Below are 12,520 nucleotides of genomic sequence, written 5' to 3'. Positions count from 1 at the left end.
AATCTGAGGAATACGGCTAAACAATTAGCTGAAGCTACAGCTGACACGCGACACTGGATCGTAGGATTGTTGTGGTGGGACGTCATCAACATCAACTCGGAATGCCGTTGTTCCGTTCCTAACGTCTGTTTGGTAACTACAGAAACGTTTATTTCTTTATTTCAATTAAAAACTTTTCCGGATCCAACAGAAACGTGTATGTGTATGTTGTGTAAAATCATCCAGAGTAACTCTGAGGTTACAACAAAGGTTATAACAGGTTGAGGTTATAAGAAATGACTCTGTGAACCTGGGCATGGACTTCACTGAGTGCTACAGTGTGGCCGCTGCTGCTCGCTCAGGCTTCAGGAGGCTGCTGAGGATGCTGATTCAGAGAGGCTGCAGTTTGGACTGTCGGGACAACCGAGGCTGGACCCCCCTGCATGAGGCGGCGGCAGCTGGCAGCAAAGCGTGCGTCCTGGAAATCCTGTCAGCTGTCAGAGGTAAGAGCATAGCTAGACTGGCCATCGGGCATACGGGGCATTTGCCCGGTGGGCCGCTGGCGATTTTACTTCTACTTGTATTGACAGGCAGAATCTGACACTGTGGAGCCTTTCATTGAGCCAGGTCAGCTTGACCCTGAAAAGAGCAGAATCCTAATATTTCCATTACATGCCCTTCCCATTGACAGCATAAAGCTAGTGCAAAGGTGGAATCCAGTGTATGAATCAATTTGTGGCTTTGATGATATTTCTTAGAAACATTGCATTTAAAATGCCCATTAGAAAATGTTAGTCTCTCCTCCTCTTCTGTAGCACAAGCCGCAGCTTATGGGCATCTGCACCAAAAAAATACCGTTCCATGTCATTTAAGCCAGGAGTGAGGAACTCCAGGCCTCAAGGGTTGGTGTCCTGCAGGTTTTAGATGTGTCCTTGATCCAACACAGCTGATTTAAATAGCTAAATGACCTCCTCGACATGTCATGAAGTTCTCCAGAGCCCTGGTAATGAACAAATCATGTGATTCAGGTGTGTTGATCCAACGTGATATCTAAAACCTGCAGGACACCGGCCCTCGAGGCCTGGAGTTCCCCAAACCTGATTTAAGCCTGATTGAATCCCAGAGTATACTGAATAAATAAATGATGCAAACTGTATTTTTTTCCTCTTTGATCTCTTCATGTGCAAGCACCGGTGATGGATATTGTTCCTTCTGCTTGGGGTCTGATTAGTTCGATGTCTGGAAAGTACCCAAAGAGAGGAAATAGTAGCTCACATATGTTAAACCTAAAAAAAATCAGCCTGGTTAGAAAATGTAAGAAGTAGAGATGTTTGTGTTAAAATAAAGAGAGTAAAATTCAAAGTAAAGTACAGAAGCACAGTATCTGTACTTCATTACTTCCCACCTCTGAGGGTATTTCTACTCCTTCTGCTTCTCTGCTAGACTCCAGATGGATGTGAATGATTAATGGATAAATCAGTCACTTCAGCACCTGTTTTAAAGTTATATGTGCGTTTCTCTCATTTGCCTTTTGTTCTTCCTCTTTGGTTTCCGCCTTTGTGCAGCACGCTCCTCCATCTGTAGTCGTGTTTATGTGAACCATCTGACGCATGAGGGGGAGTCTGCCTGTTACCTGGCAGCGCAGCGTGGACACCTGGAGGTGGTCCAACTGCTCCTCAGAGCACACGCTGATATCAACCAGCTCACTAACGACTTGTCCTGTCCTGTTTATGAAGGTATTACAACTGCACTTCACTGATGTTTAATTTGTTTCTGTTTTTGCTTGTCTAACCCTTTAAGCTCCTCTAACCAAATGAATGTCCCAAAATTTGCTTCCAGCTGTTAGCCACGGGCACACAGATGTTGTAGAACTGCTGGTAAGCAAAGGTGCTGAGGTCAACAGAATATACACAGAGTCCAGCTGGACCTGCCTGCACCAAGCTGCATATAAGGTAGGCATAAGCATTAGCACTCACGTTCTTAAACGAACAGTTTTCATTTAACACTAGATCATGACTTTTAGGATTTGATCAGGAAAGCATGGTCACATCTGTTGGGGATTTTCCCTTATTTCCCTTATGTTTTCTGACTGGCTGCAAGGCACAGAGAGAGAGAGACTTTGTGCATGTATTAACCTTTTTATTACATTTCACTTATAAATGAAATAATTTTTTACCTTTAAACACCTGCAGAAAAAGTGCAAACTGGCACATAAAATTTCAGCAGAATGCAGGGATGCAGTGATTTCTTGTGATGCTCACTGTGAAGAATGTAGGGCTTAAACGTTCCTGCTCTCTGCTGCCAGCATTAACAGTGGGGTCCTTGTGTGTTTGCTGATTGTATTTAAGATCATGTTTCTCCCAAAGGGCCACACTGAGATCGTGCGCATTCTTGTTAACAAATGCAACCTGGAGGCAGTAGATGATCACAGGATTTCCCCGTTATTTGTGGCTGCAGCGTACGGACAGAGGGGGTGCCTGGAAATACTCGGTAATGCCGGTAAATATGATTTACTTTTAATGGTAGCTGTACATTTTTTTTTCCTCCTTGTTAAAGGATCTCATGCTCCATGTCCTCTTGGCCTCTTCTTTAGGAAGTAATTAAGTAAAATAGATTACACAGTTAATTTTTTAACCTGCTTTCACTTCAGGTGCCAACGTGAACAAGCAGGCAGTTGATCTGAGTACACCTCTGTTCATCGCCTCTCAGGAGGGACACCAGGCCTGCATGGACTTCCTGTTGGACCACGGGGCTGACCCTAACATGGTCTGCAGTCACGATTGGCCCCAGTTGGCCATTCACGCCGCAGCCCAGTTTGGTCACATCGGGTACTGACACATAACTTAACCTCTTTTAAAATAAGGCTGATTGTGTATTTTTGACGTTTTGATATTCTGTCACTCCAGTATCCTCAGGAGCCTCATAGCTGTTACGGATCGTGCGTGCGACCGCGGCGAGAGCATGGTGAGTCCGGTGTATGTGGCTATCAACAGTGATCAGACCAAGAGTGTGGAATTGCTGTTGAGGGAAGGTTACAGCCCAGATGCCCAGGACTGCTCGCACACCCATGGCCTCCTCTCACCGCTTTCCCTGGCCTTGTATCGCACACCCCAGAAACCTTACAGGTGTGTAAGAATGCCGATTTTACCACCTTGCACATATTTGCAAGATAAACCAGATGGTTTATTTTAGTTTGATATTAAAATCTCTTTCAGTGAGTCGGTGAAACTGCTGATAGCTGCAGGAGCAAGGTTGAGTGAGAAACATTGGATTTATGCTTTGGCCACTGACGAAGCAGACCTGCTGCAGCTGATATTTGAGCACCGGTGGATACCTCGCCCAGAGGCTGTGACCAGCGACGAATGTGTACTGCAGCATGATGGGAAAACTGAGCTGAAGCTGAGAGAACTGAACGAGATGCTCTCTGTGGCTCTAAACCAAGTATATTTTGCTGGCTGCTGGCTTCCTCTTCTCCTGAAGGCAGGACTGGAACCATCTTTACTGCTTCAGCCCCACATGTAAGGTGCCACACCACCTCTGTCTCCTTAGTAATCAACAAGCTGTAATAGGTTTGTTCCAGGGATGGGCCTCTAAAAATCAAAAACTTGACTTTGTATAATTTGGCCGATCACAGTTTCAGGGTCACCCTCTCACGCACAGCTGCTGTTTGGAGAAATCACAGAGGATATTCTAAGTAAACAGTTCTCTAACTTTCTGACTCGCCCCACTTTAAAAGCCAAAATAAGGTCAAACCCCACAGTTAACAGGTTTTATTAGTCAGTGATGTTAAACAAGGATCCCAATTAAATTTTAGTGACATTAAGATCAGCATAGTAGCATTTGCATCAGCCTCTCACTCACCAGCAGTGGCCGTTTTCGCCCACCAAAAGAGGACTTTGGGGGAATAATCTTTAAAAAAAAAAGAAAAAAGCTTCCGTATTTAAAGCTGTCTGGATATGCCTGAGAAAATTCTTTTAAAAAGGAGATCGGCTAAATTTAAGTCAGGATCCAAAGCTGGTTGATCACCCATCATCATTATCTGTTCCTTTGTGTCATCTGTTCTTTGTAGGTTGGAAGAGGCAGACAGCCAGGTGTTAAATTACCTCCTTGAGTTTGTAAACTGGTCGACTTTATCTCCCCATTTGAAACATATTCTGGATCGAAGGGTGGCAGAAAAGTCCTGGGATCCACATCCATGTTTCGGTACAGCAGTAAATATGCACTGCAGAGTTTAAATAACCTGCACGTGGAAACACTGCAGCGATTGATCTTTTCTCTCCACCTTCTTTCAGACTCCGTCCCCTGTCTTTCCCACATCTGCCGGCTGCAGGTCAGAGCACTGCTGGGACCAGATATCCTGATGAGGACCAATGTCGTCCAGCAGCTTCCTGTCCCCAACCGGCTTCATGATTTTCTTAAATTCAGGGACATCCCAGAAGCTACATACACACACGCGCCACCATTACCTATTTCACAGCGACTCTGGGAATATCCGAGTATACACAGGCACAGACATAATCATGTCCACATTCTTCCATTAAATGCAAATATTTGAGTCTGGTTCATCATTTTATGCACATTCCTATTTGGAGTATGGATGGATTGGAGGTTTAATCAGAAGAATGTCAGGTACAGAAGAGGGACAAATTAATAGAAAAACCAAAAAGCCTCTTACTAAGGTGTTGGACCACCAGAACAGCACTACTACTCCTTTATGTTTATTCTTGAAATGTCTGGAAAGTCACTGGAGCGCTGGACACTGTTCTTCCAAAAGATATTCCCTCATATGTTTGATGATGTTGGAGAGGACTGTCTAATGGTCAAACATCTCCCACAGGCGTTCATTTTGATTGAAATTTTGTGACTGCACACGTGTGATTCACACCATTTTCATATTCTTCAGTGACCCTTGTGCCCTATGGATGAGGGCAATTCTCACTCTGAAAGAGAGCATACATAAGGATAAAAGCCAATCACATAGACAAACTTTGTATTGATTTGCAGTGATCCCTCCCCTTTTTGTGCAGTAAGTACAGCTAGTGTCAATAAACAGCTCACTAGTGGTTAAAATAACAACAAAGCAGCCAAGAAATATATAACATACAAATAGATGTAATTATCCAAACTCATTCATATTCTTCCTCCGTTTTATTGAAACCAGATCGTCAAAAGCTGTACGGGTAGTGTTGCCAACTTAGCGACTTTGTCGCTATATTTAGCGAGTTTTCAGACCCCCTTAGCGACTTTTTTTTTCTAAAAAGCGACTAGCGACAAATCTGGCGACTTTTTCTGGCGTTACTGGAGACTTATTTATGACGACTTTTTGACGTGAAAGCGCGTATCGCTCTTACTCCCAACAAGCAGCGGTGCTTTGGTACGGTGCACCTCACCCGTGCCAAAGCGCTCACATGCGGAGGATAGTCCTCCCCCCGCTGCTATCAGGAGATGTTCACACCTATGCGTCCAAACTGCAAATGAATCGCGCATCAGCGAAGCCGCCGCTCCCGCACTGACTGTAACGCAGTCAGTTCTTCTTTTACTGTTATGCTGTTTTGTGGATCACAAGGTTTAAAACTACCAATAAACACACACACACACACAAAGTAACTCTCCCAGAGTGCCAATTTCGGGTCACTTTTACCGGTCCAAGCCCGGATAAAGGTGCAGGGTTGGAATTGTGACATTAAAAAACAATTTCTAAAAGAAATTTAATTTTTAGTTCTAAATAAATTCTAAATGCATTTAGGACGTTTTTTTTACTCACTTTATGTCTCTTCCACGATGTTATTTCTCTCTCCAACAACGTAGGTAGGTTACAATTACATTAACATGAACAATTATGCAAATTAGGCGATGACATCATTTAGCGACTTTTAGGACAGCCAATAGCGATTTTTCTTACTGAGGAGTTGGCAACACTGTACGGGGACCATTAGATGGCTCGTACGAGTCTACGCACTGCAGGCGTGAAGGATTTCGGGGTTTTTTTCCCCTTTAATTTGTCATCTATCCGTAGCTTACTTCACCTATTACTTGCTAGAAATTGTATTGTGCTTAAGTGATTTGTAATAAATTTTATGGCTGCGCCTTTGGCATTAATGCTATGATTTAATAAAATTATTTTTCTAACTAAAGTGAAAATTTCCCCAAACAAGGGATATTTGTTCGCTTCATTTATCAAACGACATGCTCTGTTTGTGAAATGAAAATAAATGCCTGCTGCTGCATTCTGATTGGCGCAGACGAGCGTCAGCATCACCGAGACCAAATCTGATTGGCCGAAATCACATTTCGGGGCGTTGCATCTGACAGAAGGAAGTAGAGACGCAAGAAACCAGCTCGTTTAAGGGGGTGTTTACCTGATACTTACAAAATAAAATCTGTAATGTAATGCCGTTAAATCGCGAGCTGAGGAAGGATATGTCTTAATGTATTTCATACGTGAGTATGTTGTGCTTGTTTTTCTGGAGCGGACGTGTTTTTAGCCCGGCGTACACACGCTGTGCTGCTGTAGCCTGTTAGCTCGATGCTGCTCCGTGTGCCTGTGTTGCCATTCAGCGCGTCAGATTAGAAAAATACACTCAATCAGCCGCGGTTAATTCTGTGCAGAGGCTAGCTCAGTCAGCTGCCTACACCTGTCCTGTTTTCCAGTCCGGGTCAGGACGAAGCGGCGACGCTAATGTCTGTCGATTTTTTTTTCTTTAGCATATGGAAATATCAGCAGGTAGCAGGTTAGCACCAGTTGTAGCTAACATCGCAGCGCTGTTGGTGAAAACAAGAGAAGCGGGTTTAATTTGCTTTATAGAAGCTGACAGGTGTCATAGTACACCTGTATACACCGATACTGATTCTCGGTTAGTTAACTAATATATAATACTATATATTACTGCAGCAAACTCTAAGCAGAGCGGAAAGTGTTTCAAATGAAAGTTTATTGTATGAATCAGCCAGGCAAAAAAATAAATAATTTCCTATAACTATATATTTGTAACCACCAACATGATGCTCTTGTGGTCAGAAATCTTTTGTAAAAGACCCAGATAGGCAGCACTTCAGTCAGCAGTATTTGTGCAGACCAGTAATGTAACGAACACATAAACACCACGTCACTGGATTTTACATTCATAAAGAAAATCAAGAGTTAGATGGTAAAACATCCAAAATTTAAACAAAGTTTGGGAAACCTGAATCATCAGAATATGTTGCAGTTTAAACAGACATCCTTAAAGTAACTGCCTCCAGGTCACATAAATGAATCCTCCCCCTGAGAATTTGTTAATATTTTTTGCAGTAGTTTGGAGTCAGAACGAGCTGAAAGTTCAATATTATTCCTTTCATCATCACAAAAGAAAGCAGCCTTTAACATGCTAGAGGGAAACAAAGCATCAGTTAGTCTGCGGGATAACTGCAGACCTAACTGATGATTGCCATATTGATTCACTGTCTTAAGTCCTCCTGCTCGAGTGCATAATGTCCGGGGCTTTTAATTTCTTCTGTGCCATCTATGTCCCTTGCAGCTGAGGCCAGGATTAGTGAGAGGACCTCTTGTCCGTACGTTATCCACATGAGGAATGCTGGGAGCATGCAGCCCGTGTACAGAAGAGACGCTGGAGTCTGGAACCAAACGAGAAGTCTTCTCTACAAGAATCTACTCATCAAATGGAGGACCAAGCAGCAGAGCCTGCAGGTGCAGAAACATTTTTTTTTAAATCCAATAAATAACTAATGTTTCCAGAGTTTCTGAAACATGCGATTTTTAATAATAATGGATTGGATTTATATAGCGCTTTTCAAGGCACCTGAAGCGCTTTACAATGCCACTATTCATTCACTCTCACATTCACACACTGGTGGAGGCAGCTACAGTTGTAGCCACAGCTGCCCTGGGGCAGACTGACAGAAGCGAGGCTGCCATATCGCGCCATCGGCCCCTCTGGCCAACACCAGTAGGCAGTAGGGTAAATCTTAATGAATGTCATTAATGTGTTTTCTCTTTTAATGAAACATAATTACAGAAGAACAACATCATGTTGAATTCATAACAGTGTGTAACTTATAAATATGCAGAAGCAAGTCAGAATATGCCTGTTCAGTTTATTTCGGCTGCTCAGTCCAGAAACAGTTTTCAGCACAGAGGTGCATTCATGAAAACTCCGTCTTTTTTTTAATCTCGGGAGAGCGCGTGCTCTCCTCCTCGAAACAACAAAAACTGATTATCAGGTAGGAAATCCTTAAATTTAGTATCGTAGTAGCATAGACTGTTTGTTTTTGATAGTCTTCTAATGTCCACTGTGAGGTTTCTTCATGTTTTTGTTCACATTTCTAAAGACATAGCCCAAACAGCTGATACGTTGCACACCTGCACATAAGTTGACAGTGGTCGAATACACTTTCATTGAAAAAACATTCCCCTCTAAAGTATGAAGACAGGACTTAAAATGATTCATAAAGAAGCCAATGTCCAAAGAACAAACACCTTCAAAGTTGTTCTTTGAAGCCTTCAGGAGAACTTTAAAAAAGAACAATTAGGTGAAAGTCTGGCCTCTTATGTAAAATATGGCTCAAGACTTTTGCACAATTTAAGAGATTAAAGAAATCTAAAGAATAAATTAAAATATTAAGTTGCATTCTAACAGAAAAAATGAATAACAATGCTATTCATTCAAACAGGTCTGAAGAAGTAACAACCCAGCCAACAAATGAAGTTTGACCAGTTTCAGAAGTAACCTCCACATCTGGTTTGGGATCTATGAGGAAGCTTGTGTGCAAGAATATTATTTTTCTGTATTTTCTTTTAAATTGTTTCTACTAGATTAGATTGAAATGGAAGAAAGAATGGATGTTTACAGGAAATAGTTTTGGTGATTTGCAGTGTCAAATGACTGAATGGTCAAACTAACTGTAAAGTTTGATCCATGTATCTAGCATTTTCAAAATGTAACTTTCACTAGCTGGGCCCACGTCCTCATTTTAGGTTTGACAGCGTTTTAGTAGGTAAAGGTGAACGCTTGGACATGAATTGAGCTGCGGTTTGGGGAAGGCCTCGAAGGGGACTGGCGACGGCTCCCGGGCCTGGCAGACCCCCATGTACTAAATAGAAGTGAAGAAGTTAAAGAATTGAGAACAAGGAGGGAGGGTGGGGCACGTAAATGAGAATGATCTTGCAGAACTGGGGGGAACCTATAAAGATGGCAACCGGAAGGAGCGTGTTGGGAGGCGTGGTCCCGCTCCTGAAATTCAGATACATAATCTCCAATTAAGTTTTTATACTATAATGGGTGAAAAGGTCTCCAACAAACATCATGGAAAGAATGTGAAATTCAACTGAGTTTTATTTAATAGCTCCAAATCAAAGTAGTGGCCTTAATGTGCGTCATATTATAAAGCAGTGGCCTAGGCAGTGTTATGGTACGTGTATGGACTGGTCTCAGCTGGATCACTAGTGCTAACCGATAGTTAACTGATAGTGTAGCGTTGACTGCTGAGAGACGTAGCAGGATAAATTCCTAAGTTTGAAATGATAAAAAAAGTTATGAGCATAACTGTATATTTATTTATATTTCAGTTTTTGATGCAGGACTCCATAATGCTCCACTGAAGTGCCTTCAGTCATTTCCTGGCACTGGACACTGACACAAATCCAGATGCAGATTTCTATTTTCTCATCTCTGTGTTTCTGTTTCTAATGGAGTGGTTTGTTTTGTCTCGCTTTGACAGTGTGACTGTTCCAGAGAAACTGGATTGTTTTATAACCAGATATGCAGAGCACATCCATGAGAAGTGGTGTATAGAAAAGGTATGTATGATTTTATTCTTGTTCTGTGTTGTATTTCCTGATCATACTGTTTTTCCCCTCACCATGACGACAAAAACAGTGTGGTACATCAACAGTCTTTCACAGTCACTGATAACAAATGCACCCAATGATTACACATAGAAGAACACACCCCACAGCTGTAATATATAAAACATTCTGTTACACATGTATGCTGTTTGGCAAACTTTACGGTATACTCTATTTTAAGCCAATGATTGACATAAATGTCAATATACCAGCTTATTCTGCTGATACTTTTTTAGAGAAAGAAACATTTCTTGTAAACATTGAATAACATTGAGGGGAAAATGTTTGTGTGCTTTTTAAAAATGTCTTAGTGTTTCTTGTTATCATCACGAAATGTAGCAAAATAGAACTGCTTTTGGTTGCTGTGAAATCTGATCTGTAAATGTGAAATTATATTTTGTAGTTTTCCAATGGCTGGTCATATGGAGACCAGATGTGTGAAATCAGCAAGAACCATCCACTCCTGAAACCATACAAAAGCCTGTCTGAAAAGGTAGTCTGCATGCAGACATCTTTCTGTGGAAGTTTCTATATTTTACAAAAGATTTGTATAGTTTGTGTGAGTGCTACATTTGGGTCAGTGATAGCTTATTAATGATGAAAAACAGCATGGTATGCATCTGTATTGAATCACAGGTAGCTCTCCTGGCTGCTACACCAAACTCATACCTGAAAACTGAAAAGTCAGTTTTTCCTCTTTAGCAGTAAAAGGCTGATGGGGTGTTGTCGTCACCCTGGTGGCTGAGCGTGAACACCTGCGTTTGTGAATGCAGTAACTCAAAAATGTAGGAGCTTCAAATTGATAGCACAGGTAAAGATGTGAGATGAGTTTGAATCTCACTGACCCTGACCTCATGGTTCAGTTTTCTGAAATTGATACTACAGGTGCATTTACTAAAAATGTCAGAGGAGGTTAAATCTCAGTGACCTCAAGGTCAAAGTGAGTTTTCTGAAATTCTTGTGAATGAGAGAACTTCACACCGAGGTGATGTAGGATTTTGAAATGGATACCATCGGTATATCTGCTAAAAGGCTGAGGGGTGCTACTGGTCACCAGTATTTTTTTCTCTTCTCTTTCTTTTAGATAAACTTTAGATATTTATTTACATACACTTCATCTCCAATGTGTTATATAATATTTGTTGCAAAAGAGAAACGTATCAGTTTTATTATTTAATAATTAACTGGAGAAATGAAGCTTTTGTGCTTCATTTTGCAGTGCTCATTGAAATACACATTACAATGGAGTTTTCATGGATTCTAGTTCTGTCACTGATCCTCTAGATGCTTCCATCATGACACTACATTTGTATCTACACTCATTAACTAAGTGTGCCAAGAAAATGTCCAGTTGTGTATATAAAGTCTCACAGTTGTAATGAGCTTCAAATGAGATTTACTAATTGAATGAATGGAAATGTATCAGCTGATGTGGGAACAGACATGTGATCAAATGATCCTGCAGAAGATCATCTGTTGGTGTGTCTGAGTTCATGCTTTGTTCGGTTTTTGCAGTACATCTGAAAGTAAACTGTGACTTTGCAGGATAAAGAGACGTACTGCTGGCCCATCAGAGAGTCTCTGAAGACCATGCTTTCATGGGGTTGGAGCATTGACAGGATCAGAGAGGGAGTCAACCTTCACAACAAGCCCAGAAGGATATCACAGGCCAGTCAGGTGTATATGAACACCAGCTATTCTTACATTTGTTCCCGAGGTACTCATTATGGATCAGAGGGAAAGGTGACATCATATATAATGCTGTGTGTTCAATCTCCAACAGCTTTCTTTTGAAGGAGCTTCAGCTTTCAGTCCAAGACCCACTGATATGAGTAATGTGACATTGTCCAGAGACTTGCAGGTAAATTACTCACAAGAACACAATGCATGCAAAGCCAGATTGGGAGCTGATAATGCAGATTGATTGATGGATGAATTGATCAGTGCAGTGTAAAAGAGTCACATGTCAAATATTAACTTCTCCAGTCAATGGCAGAGCTGCTTGCAGAGAATTATCATAATATCTGGGCCAGGAAAAAGAAAGTGGAGCTGGAAGCCAGAGGTAAATCTCACACAGCAAACACACAAACAGGGTTTTCCTCGTTTCTCTGCCATCACAAACAGATAACACAGAAAGCTTGACTTCTTTTTTATGCATAGCCTGTAAAAATAAATCAGATGGAAGTCTGCGAAGCGCTATTTAGAAGATCAATACCATTTCCCCATACGTCTGCTTTACAGTTGCTGTTATAGCAACTTTACCCAACCCTTTGATTTTTGTTGCATATTAACTGAAGTGCCATACAATCATTTTGGCAGTTTTTCTGTTAGAAGCTTGTCCATTTTGGTGTTTTGAATAGATGAAAATTCGCTCTCAAAGTTGTGATGGACCACCAGTCGCCTGGTAGATGTTAAGATGTCACATAGTGTTGCCACAGCCTGTTGTCTTTCTTCTCCACCCTGCTGCTCTGTTCCAGGTGGAGGAAACCACCCACTGATGGTTCCTTACGACACATTGACTGCCACACACATTGTTTTACTTTATTGTTTTTAACTTATTTACTGTGCAGCACTTTGGTCCTGTGCTGGGTATTTTAAAGTGCTATGTATCATTAAGTTGTATTGGATTTGAGTACAATTAGAGGATGCAAAGGTTTCTAGCACTTTTCTGTGGGGTGGCTGTTAGGATTGATATTT

General features: G+C 41.6%; 2 protein-coding genes across 4 annotated transcripts; both read left to right on the top strand.

Moving 5' to 3' along the window:
- The first annotated feature begins 295 nt into the window (after positions 1-295).
- On the top strand, positions 296-4,905 carry LOC134623595 (ankyrin repeat and SOCS box protein 3-like). The gene is made up of 10 exons (XM_063468654.1): positions 296-482; positions 1,545-1,715; positions 1,819-1,931; positions 2,346-2,478; positions 2,630-2,807; positions 2,886-3,104; positions 3,195-3,497; positions 4,049-4,182; positions 4,272-4,475; positions 4,883-4,905. Exons 1-10 carry the CDS (start codon positions 296-298, stop codon positions 4,903-4,905), a joined length of 1,665 nt encoding a protein of 554 aa, XP_063324724.1.
- A 1,383-nt stretch (positions 4,906-6,288) lies between these two features.
- Positions 6,289-12,510, top strand: LOC134623596 (ryanodine receptor 2-like). 3 transcript variants are annotated; one of them, XM_063468656.1, is made up of 8 exons: positions 6,289-6,420; positions 7,497-7,666; positions 9,697-9,775; positions 10,227-10,316; positions 11,369-11,500; positions 11,607-11,684; positions 11,810-11,885; positions 12,301-12,510. In XM_063468656.1, the coding sequence occupies exons 2-8, from the start codon at positions 7,551-7,553 to the stop codon at positions 12,375-12,377; spliced, it is 648 nt and encodes a 215-aa protein (XP_063324726.1). In that variant the 5' UTR covers positions 6,289-6,420; positions 7,497-7,550; the 3' UTR covers positions 12,378-12,510. The 3 variants fall into 3 exon arrangements, with proteins under 3 accessions (XP_063324726.1, XP_063324727.1, XP_063324725.1); XM_063468657.1 differs by having other exon boundaries at positions 12,184-12,510; XM_063468655.1 differs by having other exon boundaries at positions 11,810-12,510.
- Positions 12,511-12,520: the final 10 nt, after the last annotated feature.

This window comes from Pelmatolapia mariae, unplaced genomic scaffold (genome assembly GCF_036321145.2).
Source record: "Pelmatolapia mariae isolate MD_Pm_ZW unplaced genomic scaffold, Pm_UMD_F_2 NODE_ptg000772l+_length_27581_cov_1, whole genome shotgun sequence".
Classification (NCBI taxonomy): domain Eukaryota; kingdom Metazoa; phylum Chordata; class Actinopteri; order Cichliformes; family Cichlidae; genus Pelmatolapia; species Pelmatolapia mariae.
Note: the sequence above shows the minus strand (reverse complement) of the source record. Positions and strands in the feature narration are given on the sequence as shown.